General features: G+C 42.3%; 1 protein-coding gene across 2 annotated transcripts in view; it reads left to right on the top strand.

The window, feature by feature from the left end:
- Positions 1–17963, top strand: part of cps1 (carbamoyl-phosphate synthase 1, mitochondrial) — a 41915-nt gene extending 23952 nt beyond the window's left edge. For both annotated transcript variants that reach the window (XM_078091336.1, XM_040202349.2), the window contains 13 exons: positions 614–808; positions 2221–2288; positions 4623–4698; positions 5617–5694; positions 7364–7471; positions 7727–7816; positions 8110–8280; positions 12374–12448; positions 12549–12647; positions 14790–14849; positions 14956–15068; positions 16066–16195; positions 16320–17963. In XM_078091336.1, coding sequence (XP_077947462.1) covers positions 614–808; positions 2221–2288; positions 4623–4698; positions 5617–5694; positions 7364–7471; positions 7727–7816; positions 8110–8280; positions 12374–12448; positions 12549–12647; positions 14790–14849; positions 14956–15068; positions 16066–16195; positions 16320–16433 — 1377 coding nt within the window. In that variant the 3' untranslated portion in view covers positions 16434–17963. The remainder of the gene's footprint in view (positions 1–613; positions 809–2220; positions 2289–4622; positions 4699–5616; positions 5695–7363; positions 7472–7726; positions 7817–8109; positions 8281–12373; positions 12449–12548; positions 12648–14789; positions 14850–14955; positions 15069–16065; positions 16196–16319) is intronic.
- The last annotated feature ends 1074 nt before the right edge of the window (positions 17964–19037 follow it).

The raw sequence follows: 19037 nt of genomic DNA, 5'->3' as shown, positions 1-19037 counted from the left end.
ATTGACTTTCCCTCGCAGCGGAATTGTAATCCAATTTAAAGTCACGATGGGGGTCAGTGTGTGATTAAGTGCTTGTTTGTTCAGGGGGATGGCATTACCATCAATCCATCTCTCCCAGCTACAGTCCTCTCTCGCTTTCTGCGAGTCCGTGTGTGTGATAAATACGGCATTAGAGCATTGGAGATAAACCCTGGACAGGAGCGGGGAGAGCAGGCCCATGAATAATGAAGAGATACAACCTGGCGTTGCCATGGAAACAACATCCCCCCCCTGGATCAGCTGGACAGGAAAAGGGGCTGCATGCTGTTATTAAAGGAGCGAACATACTTCTTCACACACACACACACACACACACACTGTCTAGTGATAATAAATACTCAGTGAAACACCCAAGACCAACAGTTTTTGTTTGTCTCATATTTTCTCCTTGTGATCAGTGGCCAGTGTAATTGGATGCGGCGCAGATATCGGCCGGTTAATCTTGGCCGATGGGCCCGCGGAGGTCCAGGACTTGATGGAATGTCTTCACTTCCCCCTTTTTCTCCTCCCGCCGCCGCTTATTCTCGCCCGCTATTTCATCCTCTTGTTATCTCACACATTCTTCTTCTGCAAGGGTTGCTCTGGCAGCATTGTGTCAGTCGGAGGGCAGATCCCCAACAACCTCGCCGTGCCGCTGCACCTCAGCGGGGTGAAGATCCTGGGGACGAGCCCGCTGCAGATCGACCGGGCCGAGGAGCGCTCCGTCTTCTCCGCAATACTCGATGACCTCGGGGTGGCCCAGGCCCCCTGGAGGGCCCTCAGCTCACTGGTGAGAAATAAATGAATGATGTCAGGCTTGTGGAATGGGACCTGAGCACCCAGGAGCTGTTTCCGGAGCCTTTAGGTGTCACAGTGTTACTCTTCCAGTGACTCCGGGTGTTTACCAGTAAGCAATGGATGGGAAGCTCAGGGTTTTTGGAGATAGTTGAGGGAAATTACATTTATAAAAATGTAATGTACACATTCAGATAATTTAGTTAAGTCTGGTGATCACAAAGCAGTTGCAAGAGTTGTTCTTCGGTTTTATATCCCCCACCTCAATAATACTGTTTGTTTTTTAGTTGGAGCCCTAACACATCACACCTTTCCCTACAGACAAACTCTGATATTGACAAGACGGTAAGTTGGGGCATTGTGCTCCCGGCCCACTTTCGTGTTTAGCGCTTCGTCCGGCGGAGCCCTGGCCGGCCCCTCCGTGGGACATGCGGAGCGCCGAATTATGTCAGTCGTCAGCGCTGAAATATGTCTCTTCCATTACCGTCGTATCCAGTTACCACTGAGGAGCGATTATCCGTTACAAACCGATAAAGCTCTGCGTCTCTACAGAGTCGACCTGCATATTCTATTTCCCTGCCGAGCTTAGAGAAACGATTCGTTTTTAATGGGTTGAAATAACTCCGGTAGAGCCGGGGGGGGGGGGGCTTTGTTGATGGTATCCCACCTGGCGAGTGAACAGTGGATAATGATGGGAAGAAAGAGGCAAGCGAGATGGATAAGGGAGAAAGCGCGATGATGACGAGGAGCCTCATTGTTCGACTCCTCCCACGACTCGTACTCTTTATGCTCTTGTGTCGTTTGTGAACTGAATGGAAGAAAAACAAATCTAAAGGAGGTTGAGTTGAAGCCCCACTCACTGGGTGCTGTTGGAGCACTTATACTCCCTTTCACGCTTTTGATGAGTCCTGTTCTTTTTCTGACCGGGAGCAGACCTTTCATTCGAGAGGCCTTTAAAATGTGTGTGGTTTGATTTAAATTGGACTTTCTGTACCAGAGGCTTTGTTACAAGAACAAGTGCAAACAACCACCCTTGATTTGATATTGATTCTTTTTGTTTTGTGTCCCAAGTGGCGCTAATCATACAATGTCCCAACTTTATATGGATACCGTGATGATAAATCCTCAGATGCATAATGATTGAAATAACAAATACCGCTCAGACCTGATCGGCGATGGAGCTTTCCAGGCCATCGATCCACTAAATTGTTCATTCATGATTGGTTCCTAGCCTACTGTTTTACTAAATGCTTTTGTTTTTTTCAGTATGTTGTTTCTCCTCGTTAGCCAAAAGATATATTACAGTCAGACTATTCAGAAGGAATCATGGCGTCATACATTTCTATCTCCGTGAAACCAAATGAGGAAGCTTACAACATTTCGCTGTGCTTCTCTCTCCGTTCGCAGGAAGACGCCATCACCTTTGCTGACCACGTGGGTTATCCCTGCCTGCTGCGCCCCTCCTACGTTCTCAGGTAAGTTTAGGTTAGATGATTAGATTCAACTTCATTGTTATTGTACAGGTACTGAGACGACGAAATGCACGTCAGCTAACCTGCTTTAAATTCGCAGTAGTTTTGATTATTTTTTATGTATCAGTAAACGCAAGGCCAGCATCTTTTATTTAGTTGCTTTCTAATTCTAGCCAATTCAGTGAAGTGACGAAATATAGGGAAGAAAACAGTGTGTTTGGCTGAGATATGCCAGAAAGACCAATCAATTTACTCTTAATAGCTAATTCACAGACGTATTGCGAAGTGAGTAAAATACCACTTTACTTATGATGATTAATGAACCTTACTACAATTACGGCCCGTTTAATCGTGTAGTGACACTTTAGTCCAGCAGATGTCGTGATGTGACCCCGTATTCAGAAGCTCTGTGGCGCTGACCAGTCGCTCGTGTTTAAGGGAGTTTCGGACTTTATATTGTTTTCCATGCTAAGCATCGAGTGCCATTCACCAGGTCACATGAAACGACACAAGTAGTGTAATCCAACAAAACTATTGCCACCAGAATTGTGGAATTCTGTTGATTTAGAAGGAGGAGCCTTACCTCTCCTCTCTCCTCAGCATCAGCGCAGGGTGAACTCCGTCTGATCCTCCACATTCCCCAGAGCGTTTTCCCGCTTCCAACTTGACATACTTGTTAATGGTTTTTGAATGTTCTTCTCGGCCTCAGTACATAGGCTCAAACTTTCACATTTCCACACCAAACGCTCCTTGTCATATTTGTGAGTCATTTTTCAGTGAAATGAGCACAAACCAAGACAAAGTTTAACGTATTTAGCCTTGAAATCCATTTGCTTCATGCCGCGTGATCCTTATCTTATTTGCATACTTAAATCCATCATGCCTTTTTGGTTCTCGAAAATGTATTTGTACAACATAGGAAGTATATTTTTGCTCTGAAGTACTGGCACGGCTAGATATGTTGAGATGTGTTGTATGTAGAAAGATGTGCACAAGCAATCGGACGGTCTTTAAACTATTCATCAAAGCGACTAGCCGGTGTTCCAACGTGTCTATCCACAGCTGAAACATCTTGAAAGTGTCTGATTCCTTCAGTTAGCAAGTGCTACGGGGAAACTGAATTCCTATATGTGGGGAAGCCTTTGTGAGTGAGAAATGGTCCAATCTGACCGTAGCAATAAAACCAAGCAGGAAACTCTTACTCACTTTTTATAAAAATCCATCAAATGGTTGCGTTGTTAACTCATTGCTTTAGAATTGTCATAACTGTAGAGTTTCTCTTCACACTGTGGATTTGTTGTGTGTGTGTATGTGGGGTTCTATTGGAAACAGACCTTGGTGTGGAACAAATGTGTTCAGCCATTTGGTCTGTAAATAGTGTTTGTTGAGTTACTCTTAACGTGCACTTCATTGCTTTTCCTCTTCAGAATTTGACCGATGGCCGTACGATGAGCGATAGCAATGCAAACATAAACCAAAGATTACCCCCATTTCTACTTCCTTCCACATCCACTGTTGCAATTCCTTTAAATGTTGACCTTTCTGTGGAGCACAAAGATTAAACAAATAGTCAATCTAATTTAAAGTTAAAATATAATTCTTGTTCTAGATACAACTGATTTCCAAAAGTCATTATTTCACGTTGTCAATCGGCCTCGTAATGTGACCTAAATGTGACCATTTTGGGGTGAACAAGATTAAATCAAATGTTCCCAAACAATCACTACAATTGACACCAAGAGCACTTTCATTTAAGCTGCACAGTAAAAACATATTTATTGCACATAATTGATTTTTCTTTTTTTAAATTTCAATGAACACTTTGCATCTCAGTCAAGGATATGCGTGAATGTAAAATTCATGTTCTATTGGTGTTCATTTCAGGGGCAGGACATGCTAAGGATTAAAGATGTGACCCGAGCCCATGGCCTTTCTCCTTTAACCTCTCCTTCTCAATCAGGAGGACAGCCAGCTTGCCTTTTAAAATCCAAAACAACAACAAGCCCAGCTAAACTAGCCGCAATCTATTGTTTTTTTAATGACTAAGTTCTGAACTTGCTTTCAGGAGCCTGGAGTGCTTTTCGACCTAAATAGATGTTCTCTCTCTCGCTCTTGCTCCCTCTCTCATTCCTTAATTTGACTGTTTCTAGACCATGTTCCCGATGGTAATAGTGATGCAACGGAGAAATAATGAGTGTTTTTGAACGATCATTTGAAGCTTGTATGTTCTCCTGTTTGCTTCCCTCTCTTCCTCTCCTGTGGCCCATTGTTTTCCCGCCTTCCTTCACGCTTTTTTTTTCTTTTTTCTTTCTTCCCCCTCCGCTCGCATCTCACCAGTGGCTCCGCGATGAATGTTGCGTACGGCGAAGCGGAGATGAAACGCTTCTTGGAGGAGGCCACTCAGGTGTCCCAGGTGAGTGCGGCGATAACTTGCCTGCACGCTTGAGAACGACCTCTTGAATTATTGCACTAGCTTTTGGGGACAAGCGATCGATCTCTCTACCCCACACACACTCGTACTCTGTTTCTATGTTGGATTCTCCCTCAGCTTTCAATTAACAGATGCTACCAGCTGTTGCGGCTGTTGGCTAGCGCAGCGTGTGCAGCTCTACTTCATCGAACCCGCAGGGGACTTTGGCACCTGGCCCCTCCGAGGCCCACACACACCCATAAACACACATTCTAACCACAAACAATGGCCTGTTAAAGGGACAGTAGACCCTCAAAATGAAGAAATACACATTCTACCTCCCTGTAGTGCATTTGAATCAATATAGCCTGTTTTCACACACAAGTTTTTTAAATGTGTTGTTGTGGAGCCGTACGCACCATAAACTCAAATGTAATTTGGCATTATTAATATTTGGTGTCAAATTCTCTGCAGTAAATAAAGTGTGTATTTTGAAGACTTTGGCCCGATAACTGCCCCTGGAGATGCGTTTCCAGGCCTGTCGTGCAGCCGTCCTCCTCTCCTTTCTACCGCTCCGTTTTGGTGGTGGTGTTGTTGTTGCTGTTGCTGCTCATGGCCCAATACATTACAGGCAGAGTTGGATTGCTCAGGTAGCAAATTGGACTAGCTAAAAATGTAATTCAAGTCACTCGTAAAAAAAAGAAAAGAATGAATTGAAGCATAGCAAAATACAGTTGTTTGTATTCATATGAATACCCTTTAATTAAAATTAAAATTACTTGTATTCTTAGCTTCATTTTAAATACAGTCCAACTAAATTTGTACTAACTGCAATACACACAAAGGGCATAACCTTGTTAAGAGTGGATAATTTCAGATTTATTCATCGATAGAATAACCATCCTGCTGCCTTTCCTCCAGGAGCATCCAGTGGTCATCACCAAGTTCATCTGCGGTTCCAGGGAGGTCGAGGTGGATGCAGTAGCTAAAAGGGGAAAGGTGAGACATCAATGACATCCCACTTTTTTGAATGTCAGTGTAGCCGTCCTGTGTATGTGACAACGCTTTTGCCAAACACCTTCAGTTTACCACGTGGTTTATTTCTGCCTGAAATGTGTGTTCAAAGAAAACAAGGGAGTTATGTTTGATTTAGAATACGACTTGTTAGAAGTGTACATCCTCCATATAAGCCTGTTACAGCCTGGAAAACCCAAATCTGTAATCTGCTTTTATTGATATTGACACCCTGTTTGACCACATTTTTAACAACATCATTGTTATTTCCCTTTAGCCTTGCATTGTTAAATCCTCCATTATTCTTCAGACTAAACGGAACGGTAGGACAGATACTGAGCCCAGTAGATGAATAAAGTGGAAATAATCTCATTCATCTCTGTTGAAAAGATATTACAGAACAGACAGATTGGAGAGTGGAATACATTAAAGCCAAAATGCAGAAAAGTAGTGATACTTCCAGATTAGTTCAGTTCATTCCTCTGTTGATGGGGTGAAACTCCTCAACCTAAATGTCAGTCAAATTGTGAATGTAAAAACATGATTTTATGCCTTGAAACCCTCTGGTCGAAAACATGTATGTGGGACGCATGTATACGTACAATTATGCCCTTTTTAGCGGTAGGAGGTGTCTTGTAGCCAGCAGTTAAACTTTTGAAATGAACAACATTTTCATAGATTCTCATATTAGTATTCAATGTAAGTCCACAGGTGACGCTTAATAAAGCGGCACACAGTCTGTTTCTCTGTCTGGGGATAATCTGCAAAATAATTTAGTAGAGGTTTAGGGAGGATACAGGAAAATAAATTGCAAAATTAGATTTTATCTCGACTCCTCGGACACATGGGACAACGGTTGACAATTTCTGTACATTAAGGCTTTACACGATCAGCCCATGAGCAGAAAGATGGTTGTGACAACAAATGTAACCGTAATATTTGGCATTGTAAATTGCTTTAGTCAAAAGAGACACCTAAGTACTTGTCCTTAATGGCCCGTTAGTTGTTCTATTGTTTAGGCTGCGGGAGTCATTTCAAGGGTGTTATTTGAAAAGTGAGCAATCGAGTTGTATGGTAGATATTCTCTCTGCTATCCCTGAATACAGCCCCTTCTTTATCTTCAGTATCACATTAACAAGCTGTCCATTCATTGAATACCAAAAAGGCCTCATTATTCCTGGTGTGTGTGTGTGCGTGTGCGTGTGCGCGTGTGTAAGTCAGAGATAATACGTATTAATTACCGGCTCTATCTGAAGAGCCTAATGAATGCTGTGGTTAGCAGCAGTTTAAATGAGCTAATGACACGGCAGCTCATTAACCGACACGCGCACACAGTTGCTTGGTGATACAAATCTCCTTTCCTGTGGGTGAAATGTTGGAAGTTGTCCTTTTGACACCGCATATCCGCATACATTGTTTCTCGCATAGCGTCGTGAAATACAGACCCGACGCATTGCTCACAGTTGTTGAGCCGGCTCACTATGTGTTGATGGCGACACCGACACTGAGCCATCTGGCTCCAAGGCTGAAAGATCCCCATCAGGAAAAGGACTAAATCATCCGGCCTCGAGGAGCGTTTTCTTACACTTATTAAAGATATGAGCCGCATGCAAACACTCGCAGTGTCACTTAATCACTGTGTGCCGCTCTCCAGGTTCTGGTCCATGCTATCACAGAGCATGTGGAGGATGCTGGGGTACACTCGGGAGATGCCACTCTTATGTTGCCCACCCAGTCCATCAGCCAGGGGGCACTTGAGAAGGTCAGTTAAGTCTTCCGCCTGCATTCTCACTCGAACCATACCAAGATTACTATCGCTTTTTAATGACCCCGTTTATACTGCAAGGAAAACCAGCCGTTTCACCCGTGTGCCGTGTGCATTTAAACCACAATGTACATTATGGAACCCCCCCCAAATAAGCTCTGCATTCATGCATATGGAGATGCTATGGTATGAAACTGTTTAAGCCAGCCTTATAAATATTGTATCTGTGTATTCATTTTTCATCACTCTTAGGTCAAGATTGCCACACAGAAAATTGCGCAGGCGTTTGAGATTTCGGGGCCCTTTAACACTCAATTTCTGGTTAAAGGCAATGATGTCATGGTAGGTAATATTTCTCAGGCTATGACTAAATGATTGATCAGCATTTTCACACCTGGTTGCAGCAAATGCAATTCACTTGGAATGTTAAATTCCCTTGTGTTCAGAATGATCTGCAAAGTTGAATGGATTTCATGATCGATGCCTTCAGCGTAGATTTTTAAGCTACAGCACAGATAAGAAATGTGCACTGCAATGAACGTATCTACAGTGATATGCATGTTGGATTACCCTAAATGTATATTACTCTGCAACAATAGGTATCTTTTTTACTATTTCTGAAATAACTCCTTTAGGTGATAGAGTGCAATCTGCGTGCATCGCGCTCCTTCCCCTTTGCATCAAAAACAATCGGCGTGGACTTTATCAATGTGGCAACCAAAGTGATGGTGGGAGAGGCTTTGGATGAGGCCAGCCTGCCCTCTCTGGAGAGACCCATCATACCCGTAGACTACGTTGGCATCAAGGTGAGAACTGCTGTGGGCTGGAAATTGTGACTGGCTTTCTTCACTCTTTATGTTTGTTATTTTAATGTTGAGTTTTTATAAAGCACAGAATGTGAATGGATGGAAGTGCACACTTGTGGATTAATGGCTTAAACACGAGCGTGCTACACAATGGTCTGCCCTTTTGAAATGTGTTTGTACCAGTGCAAGCGGGGCTTGGACGCAGTCATGAGTACCGGGGATAATGATCACGGTAGGCCTTTTTAGAATAGACCTTTTAAAACAATTTTTTCTTTTATCTCAATATTTATTAAAATTGGAACCAGCTGTGCTTTCACAGGTGGGATGAATGGGAGAATCCTTTCAGACGCTATCCTGTTTTTGCTTAGCCTAATGCTTATTTCTGGACCCAATAGAACAAGTCTTAACAGGACATAAAAATGAACACGACATGGTGCCAAACCACAGTTAAAACACTCTGCACATTTCTGTTTCTACAGTGGCTCAGGTAGCCGCTGCCCACTCGCACCAGCAAGAATCACGAGAGTATGTTGAGTTCAGACGTGGAGGGGAGCCAGACTGCAGCGGTTACCACCTCTGCTTTTAACTGACATGTCTCTGTGTGCAGCTCTCAAAACGTGCGTTGACACGGTCAATTCATGGCATCCTTGTCCCCTTATGGTTAACTGAAAAATGTATTCCAGTAATAAGAGCCGGCATCGTGATTATATCATGAAAAGAAGAGTAAAGGAAGCAAAAAAAGCCCATAATAAGGGGTTGAAGGGTCAGGTTTCAGAGGAACTGCTCATTGCTATATAAGGGAATATCACAAAGACTATACAAGTCCTTATGTCTTCCTTCTGACAGCATAGTGTATCTGTAATGGTCGGACAATAAGTTCCTTTTATAAAGAGCCCTACATGTATGATACCTTAATAGATACTAGTGCAGCTTCTATTCGATCACATAACAAAGACTGCAATTACTGCTCCATCCCTCTACCTAGGCTTGATTGGGGGTGGGGTGGGCGGGGGGGGGGGGGGGTGTTATGAGGTGCTTTTTGCGTAACGGCTGGGTGGCTTACTTCTTAGATTGGGTACGAGGGAGTTTACGTGTCGCCAGCTGTTCTAAAGCGATTTTTTTTTACTGAAGTAATTTCTCCCTCTAATTACAACGGAGCTGCTGTAACAATGGCTGTAGTTTGGAGCCAATCACGCAGGTATAATCCCCGACGCTTCCTCACCACCTAAAGTTTTCAATTTCTAGTCTGCGCAGCGGTGAGGAATATTAATCAGAGCTCTGAATACTCCAGGCGCAAGGCTTAAAAGACTTCTAGAGTTTACTTGGAGTCTGTGATAGACTTCATACCCTCTGACTGATATGGGCCTTGCTTGCAACCTCGCCACAATAAAAGACTCCTTTTCATTGAAGTAGTAGCAGCGTTTTTGTTTTTTTTACCTGTTTAAACACATAATTGCTGTCTCAACATCAAGCCCCTACTAGAAACGCACTGTGATGTCTGTATTAGCCTGAAGAGTGTGTTTGCAACTAACACCCCCCCCAGCCGAGAGGTCCTCTCTGTATCATCACATCCCACAGTGCTATTAGTCATTGCTATCCAGAGAGACGGCCTTCATTTATGTCTCATTTCTTTTCATTCTCACTCTTGTCCTCTCATTTTTCTCTCTGACTGTCCCTCATTTGAGGCCATGTTGTTTTCTTTCCACTAACAAGTCCCCATTGCTTAATTCTGTCCGTACCATATACACAAACTCATAGGAACGATAACAGTGATATCTCTTATAGTGAGCGGAAGAGGAGCGTGAAGAAGACGTTTGAGGAGGAGGCATTGGATTTGGTGGTCGGGTGTGGGTCCCTCGTGCACACTTATTGGCTGACAAATATAACCTCCAGCCGTTGCATGTTTGTTCCCCCTGACCATTGCATTCAGGACTTTACGCATGCCCAACATGCATTTTTTTTTTGCAAACTTTACAGCAGAAGGGTAATGATAAAATCCCCCACTCGATCAATTTTGTGGGGTTTAATGAAAAAGGAAAAGCTAAATCTGATCTCTATTCCAGTATTTCTTTTAGTTCTTTGACTGTTGCGTCCACATATTACACTGTAATGACCACCGGTACGCCGCGGCTTCGTGATCTTTTAACTTGAACTTACATTGAGGGATTTTTCTTTCTTCAAAACGTCCACCATCAGCAACCATATGGGGGAATAAAACTGTTGCAAATGTAGGGCTGCAAAGATAAAGACATTCATACAGGTTTCACGTCCGCCTCTAACAAGGATGTGCAAATGTCTGTCTTCATTCATTTCCTTCACCTCTGCAGCTCAGCTGTTCCAACAAGATAATACGGCTGATGTTGTCTCTCCGGAGAAGGTGCTCGGTGTGGGACAGAGAGACGGGAGAAGTAGTGTTTGTGTTGGTTGCATGTTGTGGTTATGGAGACTGGGGTATGTGACAGTCGCGTACATTCGGTCCCGGAGACAGACATGCAATCGGACGACAAACTATTATAAATGACAACCAGCAGATTCTAATAATTGTGTTCAGGCTGAACCAAGGTTTCTCATTTTAAGACCATTGCAATTCAAACGGGTGTTAGTGATGCCATCTTGTTTACATTTTCAGTTTTAAGTCTTTGTTGCAGATTTGGTTCTACATCTTTGTATGACTCATCTTGTATTCATGTTTATGCTATACCCTCTCGGTGTGTGTGTGTGTGTGTGCGCGTGTGTTTGTGTGTTAGTGTGTGTCTCCCTGTACTCTTATTTCTTGGTAACATTGTTTTATCTACGCATATTTCTTTTCCTGCCTCTTTGAACACAGCCACAATAAGCGCTGCTGGCACCCGGTCCGCATTCCCTTCTCTTCGTCCCTTCTTACATTAGTATGCTAACATTACATTCAGCTGATTAGATAGCCCGTTTCAAGGATGAATCCCCCCCTAGTGGCGTGTGTGTGCGTGTGTGTGTGTGTGTGTGTGCGCGCTCACACACGAGTCACACAACGCCTCCCCTCTCTCTCTCTCGCTCTCTTCAAGGTAATGGGGGTTGTCGACTTTTAAATGGGGAAATAAGAATGTCCTTCCACATGGCACCCCACTATTCTTAATTTGTCTGTAATACAATTCTAAGAAAACCGCCTTTTGCTTTCGTTCCAACACTTTCTTTTTAAATCGTTGCCTCCTCCCATTTCCTCTTTTAAAATGTAGAATTTGCCCCCCCCCCGCTCCCCGCTCCTTTTCATTCTATTCCCCCAAAGCCCTTTTTTCATCTTAATTAAGTTTGTTTATCCCGTCCTGACATTCATTCTTTTTCTTCCCTCCCTTTTGTTCTCATCTCAAGTCATTTTTATTATTTCTCCTTTTCATGTTTTTCTCCCTCACCGTCGTCTTTTCGTCCCCCGTCGTCTCCTAACTTCTTTTTTTCCCCCCTGCCTCACACTGCCTCTCATCTTCTGTCTCACCCTGCTGCTGCTCTCTAACTCGGGCCACCTACCCTCGTCTCAGTGTCGGCATGTCAAACTGGCTGTTGAAGCGACCGGGGGCCTGCAGTTTGAGAAGCCTCCTCGCTTATCAGATTATCCTTTTTTAAAGTCTGTCGTCACTAGCAGTTGTAGCACTTCGCTTCTTTAACCCTCTGCGTTACCGGACCGCTCTCTCGTTTTATGGTGAAGCAGAAATGCTGCATGAGATGCAGTAAAATAATATTTGGTGCAATGGTTCAAAATAAGTTTTATTAATCAACTTCCTCCGGCTTGTTTTCCCCCTGCTTCCTTTTAATGGAATGCAAGCTTCATTTTGCTGGTATGTGGAAGCAGTGGATGGATGTCAGTCTTTATTGACTGAAACGTATGTATACGTTTTAATAACTATATGCTTTACTATATATGTTTTTTGTTTTTCTTTCTCCAGGGTTAACCATCATGGTCTTTTTATTCTATAAAGCACATATTTAAAGCCAATGCTCAACTGTCAGGAGAATTGACCAAACGGCGTGATTGTGATAACTTGTGATTTTTTTTAAATGGGGGTTTATTACGGGACTATAACCAAATTCAAACACATCACTGGCCTCTCCCTCATTTAACCAGGCACCCATGTTCTCCTGGCCCCGGCTGCGAGATGCAGACCCTGTGCTTCGTTGTGAGATGGCCTCCACTGGAGAAGTAAGTGCAACCCAATAATATAGTTTTTCTGTCATGTCATTTGGAGATTCAGTGTTAACAGACTCGTGTGTGTGTGTGTGTGTGTGTGTTTTTATTGCAGGTAGCTTGTTTTGGACCAAACATTTATTCTGCCTTCCTGAAGGCTATGCTCTCCACAGGCTTTAAGCTACCGGAGAAAGGCATCTTGATTGGGATTCAGGTACGACCGATGCCATCTGGAAGTTCACTTGCCTGCTGTCTGCGTTTCCTTTTGGGGCCTCCTGCCCACAAGACACCAAATGCAAAGCGCCGTGTGAACAGGTGGCATACGTCTTCAGGCTATCGGCTCCATAACGTGGCACTACTTGGTTTCTTCCACACCAAATCCCACCTTGGTGCAAGTTATGCTTACAGCTCTCCTCTAAATGCAGCTGCACTCGAGTTACATTGCGAGAATGACCCAGACAGGGTGAAATACCTTTCACTGCTATCTCACCCGAACTTGGTATGATGGCATCAAGTAAAACCTGATGCTGTCAAACGCAAATGATTAAGAGGAACTACCCAATTATAATGCTTAGTAATTAGTGCACAAAATCAAATCATTCATTTAAATTAGTTTTTTTAAACTCTTCAATAATCCTTGATAAACCTGCAGGATTTGCAGGACTTTTTCTTTTTAATGATTCCACATTGCAAGTTTTGTTGTTGTTGTTGCAGCCATTATGGGTTGCCAGACCGCAGGTTTGACTTACAGTGGTAACAAAGCACTCCCAGTATTGGCTGTATAATCGGTGCTCTTGGGGAATAGGTTCACTTAACGGACAGTAGCCCAGGGCAACACAGATGTGATTTACCACCACTAGTTCGGGCTTTGTAGGCAGATGTTTTACTTCTTGTTTCTTGGTGAAAAGGGCTGTGGACTTTAGCTTGAGGGGGCAGTAAATTCCACAGCTCCACACAGGTGGATGTTTGAATGGGGACATTCTTGCACTGTTGGCAGTTTGCAGTTTTCCTAGTTTTAGTATTTTATTACTCTGCCAACTGACTATTGCGTAGCCACCTCTGCAGGATATTCAAGTTAAAAACACACTATTTGCGGGTGCTGCTTAAGTATCAGTGTAATGTATTCATAGTTTATTTGTCTCTGCTGCTGTAAAAGTACAGTCATTGCTAAGCCACGGTTTGTAGTCTATCGAGCATTGGTTTTGTTAACACTTCAAAGTGAGTGGAAGGAATAATAGACAGCTCATTGTTGTAGTTGGTGACCAATGTACCCCAGCTATTAGTATTCACCTCCTCTACCAGTGGGGTAATAGAAAATTAGCTAACTTCATTTCCAGCAGAGTTGCAAGTTGGATAAGAAAACCCATTTGTTTTTAGACACGCAGGAACGCTAAAATTCAGCTTCCACAATTGGCTTGATCCTGCCTTTACATTTTTCTAATCTGAAACTGTAGCTCTTCATAAATGCAGCATGTATAGCGGTGAACGCATGGCAATTAAAGTAGAATTGGTTGAGGACATTAGAGCCGCTCAATGTGTTTTTATTTTTTATATATGTGATTGTTTCGGGATGGAGGGAAGAGGGGGCCCCACATAGTGACTAACACACAGTATTATTGCCGGACTCAGCAGTCCCTCTCTGCTCAACCTAGATTTTTGTTGTGCGTCAGCTAATTGGCATGTTCTCATCAGCCTCGTTTCCAGGAGCAACAGGCGGCTGCGTAAAAATACAAAACCTCCAGAAGCCCACAGAATGCTAAGCACCAATTAGCAACTTGCTGGGGATCACGACGCAGCGTCTCGCTGCTCGGAGGAGTTTGCGCAGCGCTAAACGGAGTGTGATTAGTGGACGTGCATTTGTTGAGCTACCAGACTCCAAATGAATGCTACTGTCGTCAAAAAAGAACTGATTTTCAAGTTATTAGAACTAAAAAATAAGTGATATTTTATTCAGTCGTACTTTGACAGATTTTAGCCACCCTCCTCATTCCCCAAGTTGATGCGATTGTTATTTCAACACAGACTGCTGGCTTTGAGCCAGAAAAGCTTGACAAATAGGGAATTGCTTTGACGAAACTAGTTCTGTTGAACAAACATGCATTGCCTCGGTCTGTCAAACTCTCCAATTGTTATTGTTTGCCTTTTTTATTCAACCGTACCTTTTTGGGACCATTTTTGGGCTGTGTCAGAATTGCAAACCGTCATGTCATATAAGGCTCAGTACAGTAGGCTGCAGAATAAACCCATCAAACCACATCGCACTGGTTTTTAGAGGCAGCAGTAACTTTAGCAAGCATATTGTTTATTTAGCTAAAGGGCCAATGCTGCATTTTCTTTTTGTTTCCTTCCCTTTTAGCATTCTTTCCGACCCAATTTCCTGGCTACAGCCCACCAGCTGAAAGCGGAAGGATTCAAGGTGCATATTTTAAAGCTTGAATGTCTCGATCTTATTTCCCTTCTTGATTTTTAACTCCAGTTGATGGATAATCCTGCATATGATGTATCTGGATATATTCCCATAGCTCTTTGCTACCGAAGCCACTTCCGCCTGGCTGTGCGCCAATGACGTGCCTGCTTCTCCCGTTGCTTGGCCCTCTGATAAAGGAGATGAAACCAGTCTGCCCAGTATTAAGAGGTTGGGAAATATTCATTTTGAACACTTGATTGATGTTTTAATTCTTTTGAAACGTTCAAGGCTACATTGATAATGGAGAAAGCTGAAGGGAAATTCTGATCCAAAACTCCCAAGATGAGGCTTGCTTAGGTTTCCTGAGGCAGTGCTTAAGTCTTGAATAAATTCAAAATCTGATATCTAATCGGATGCTGGCTTAATATCTAAGGGTATAGCACCCTGATTTTCTCAGGAGTATGCTAAAAAAATCGAATCAAAAAAGATGTAGCAGACTGGGAATTAAATCTTAAATAGGAAAGATGAAGTATTGTCAGAGCGACGTCAACTCAATAGTGTGAATATACAAAGTGCAGCTGAGGATCAATAATGATCCCAAGCTATGCATTTCTTCCAGTCACTGTTCAGTTGTTAAAATGTTCTAGATTGATTTGTAGCAGGCTGCAATTTGCAGGTAATGATTCCAAAATCAAGTCATGATCATGCTACACTGAAGCCATCTGGGCGCTTTGTTTGGAAATGAGCTTGTAAAGAACAGGATGTGAGGAGAATAAGTCTAGACCAAAACAACAACACACACACACATGGCTGGCTTGGAGGTGTCAGCTGTGCCAGGTGACATAGAGTCCAGCTCTTTATAGAGAAGAACATGACCTTTTTGTTTAGACTGTTGAATGCCCTCACTTTCTTTTAGACATCAGCTTGCCTGTCAAAGGCCTTCAAATGAAAAAGGCAACCCAGCCAGGTGTGTGTGAGAGTAAGACAGTTTCTAGTTGTTATTTTGTGCTGTCCAGATGAGCTAGTTTGCTTAGACAAGCTCATTCAGTCGACCCTGTGTGTACTGCAGAACCCAAACAACTGGCTCAGAGTGACTAAATTCTGCAAAGCGCTGCAGAAATGAGGCTTCATTCTTGATGGAATCAACAACTGATATGACCGGAAACGGTTTATTTAAGTGTATTGTCTTGTATTCTCACCACTGCGACACTGCTTGTTTTCACAGGCTAGTCAGCGAGGGACATATTGACCTGGTGGTCAACCTGCCCAATAACAACACGCGGCATGTGAACGATAACTTCCTCATCCGCAGGATGGCCGTGGACCACAGTGTTCCCCTCATTACCAACTTTCAGGTGAGTAAATGTCACACCAGCAGGGAGGAGGAGGAAACTCACTTGATCTGACGTCTCCACGAGCATTATATTTACCGCTTTGTCTGGTGGCGCCGGTAAACTCTGGTTTTCTGCGTGTGCTCAGGTAGTGAAGCTGTTTGCAGAAGCAATCCAGCATGCGGGTAAACTCGACGCTACCAGCCTCTTCCACTACCGTCAGAAAGAAAGACAACTGAAAGCCCCTAACAAGCAGGGTTAAAGCTTCCTTCCATCCGCCTTTTTGTTTCCTTTGCAAAACTGCTGAATTAATCCGGAGCAAATGTGTTTGACATACGGTTTTACTATCGCATGCGGTCAAGAAGGAGTAGTGAAGCAAATAAAAGCATTCAGTATATTTTCAGTTTAGCGTAACCATTTTGGCCGCCATGCGCTTTTATTCAGCATTCAATTGTACTTTGCTTAAATTTGTGTGGCTTCTGGATGTAAGAAGCCAAGATGGTGATTGCCAAAGAACAAGATGGGGGTGGGATTTATTTATGTTAACAAACTAGGATTCTTAAATTTGGTATAGCAGGGCATACAAGTTATAATGTGGGGTTAGAACCCCACAAAAAGGACAGTCACAGAATTTCAGGGTAAATAAGCAAAGCTATTAAACAACTAAATCAATTCATATATGTTTTCAATGATGGGACTCAACGACACAAAAACTTTTCTATCAACAAGAAAATATTCATCACATATGAATAGCAGCACACAAGCAAAATATGATATGGTATTATAACCGTCACCATGTATATACAATAGGCTATGTAGCCAGACCCAGACATAAATTATTCATCGAGCTAGTAGACATCTGTCACACTCCGATAAAATATTTACAGATCTGAACTCGTGAACCGTTTGTTAATCGATGGAAAAATTATTTTGAGTATTTTAAATACAAAATTACTCACTATTTTATCGGCCCAATCAAATAAAAATATACGTAACAAATTAAAATACATATTTCAAATACAAGTAATAGAAATACTCGCACTACTCTGTTCCTCCTGGGCTCATTTTAATACCAATGCTTTAAGTGGAGTCCTTTTTTGTTCATTTTGTCTTCAAATATTTAGTGTTTTTTATTTTTTATCTTAAAATGATAATAGTCTAAGTAGCTCTAATGCAGGTTGTTTTGTAGTTGTTTATGTTCATGTTTGTATTGGATTGCAATCTATGAAACACAATGAAGTCTTATCAAACATAACATCTGCTTCTGTGTCATCGTGTGTGTGTTTGTGTGCGCACTGTTTACACTGGACAGGAACTCGATTTCTGTTATTTACAATATCCGAAGAAAGTAAAACGGTAAGAATTCAGCCTATGGCCCACTCATGATTTATTTTATTTATTTGTATGTTTGCAGTATTAGAAACTTTTCATATAGCAACCACAACAACCAACCACAACCACAGAAAGAATGGTGCGTTCCAGTTTTTCTCCATTGTCTCGACACAATGCAGGTTGGGCTAGTCTTCAGCATAGCCTTCTTTTTCCTGGGGACTCTTGAGTGTGACAAATGTAAAACTCGACTATGAATCAGTTCCATGAGAAAAAGTTAAACCGACAACGTGACTGTAACGACAACACGTTACAGTCACCTTACTCCCGACTGGGGGTGTAACTATTCATTCACTGAATCGATTAATCCAGGGTCCTGTGAATTGATCCAAACATTGTGTAATTATTGTGTAATGTTTACATTGAAAATGGTTGCACAATAAAAGGTTAATACATTTGCCATTAATTGTTGTTTGCTTGTTTATAATATCCATAATTAATTTAAACCTGATTTCCTTACAAGAAACAACAGGGATCTCTGAATCTTTGCCTGCACTGTCCAGTAAAGTTACTGAATCGATTTCAAGTCACTCAATAGAATCGAATCGAATCGTTCTAAATGAACCCAGATCGTCCATGAATCGAATCGGCAACCATGAATCGGGATTCGAATTGAATCGTTGTTAAAATGAATCGTTACCCCCTTACTCCCGACACAAGCTGTTAAAATCCCCTTTTCAAAAGCAGAAACTAACTTTTCGTATTGTCTACATATATACAATTTGACCTATTCCAAGCTTTTAGGAGCAGTGGGCCACTGTAAAACTTTGTTCATGGTCTTCGTTTGACGCCACAGTCACCCATTATTAAAACCTAATGAAACAAACCAAGAGCATAATTGTGCAAAAGGGCAAATGAGAGAACCATGTTAACCGGAGGAAGAAACACATATTTATTTGCAAACATAAACATATATTTGCAATACAATATCATGTGAGTGGTGTTAACCAGTCTAATCCAAGGACCACTTCGTTATCAGGCTCAATGAGTTACAAGCCTTCATTGTATCATTCACCTCTTGACTAAATGAAAAGTACGGCAAGAATATGTCGCAGGTTCACATGGTCGGACACATTCGGTAGCATCAACTACCCCAAAGCACGTCACCATGCTTGTCACTCTTGTCTCTGTAGGAATTAAAATCATATTTCATGATTTTATGTTTTGCCCTATTAACATTTTAGTAGGTTTTAGTTTAATTGGTGCGATATTATTCATAAAAAGATGAGAGATTTGATTGAGACCAAAAGTGAAAAATATATTCACAGTACCTTATTACACCAGCTGGAATTGCAAAATTACACAATGTTTGTCTTCCTTTGACTGACTTGGACACATTAAATATCAAATTCTTTATTTGCAAAGTCTCAAATTGTGTTCAATTGAGCTAATTTGAATCCAGCAGCCCAAGGCCATCAGTCTGGATTCCCTGCAAGCACAGTAACCAAGCAACGGGGGCAGCTTGTGGTGTTCATTG

This window comes from Gasterosteus aculeatus, chromosome 16 (assembly GCF_964276395.1).
Source record: "Gasterosteus aculeatus chromosome 16, fGasAcu3.hap1.1, whole genome shotgun sequence".
Lineage (NCBI taxonomy): Eukaryota > Metazoa > Chordata > Actinopteri > Perciformes > Gasterosteidae > Gasterosteus > Gasterosteus aculeatus.
Note: the sequence above shows the minus strand (reverse complement) of the source record. Positions and strands in the feature narration are given on the sequence as shown.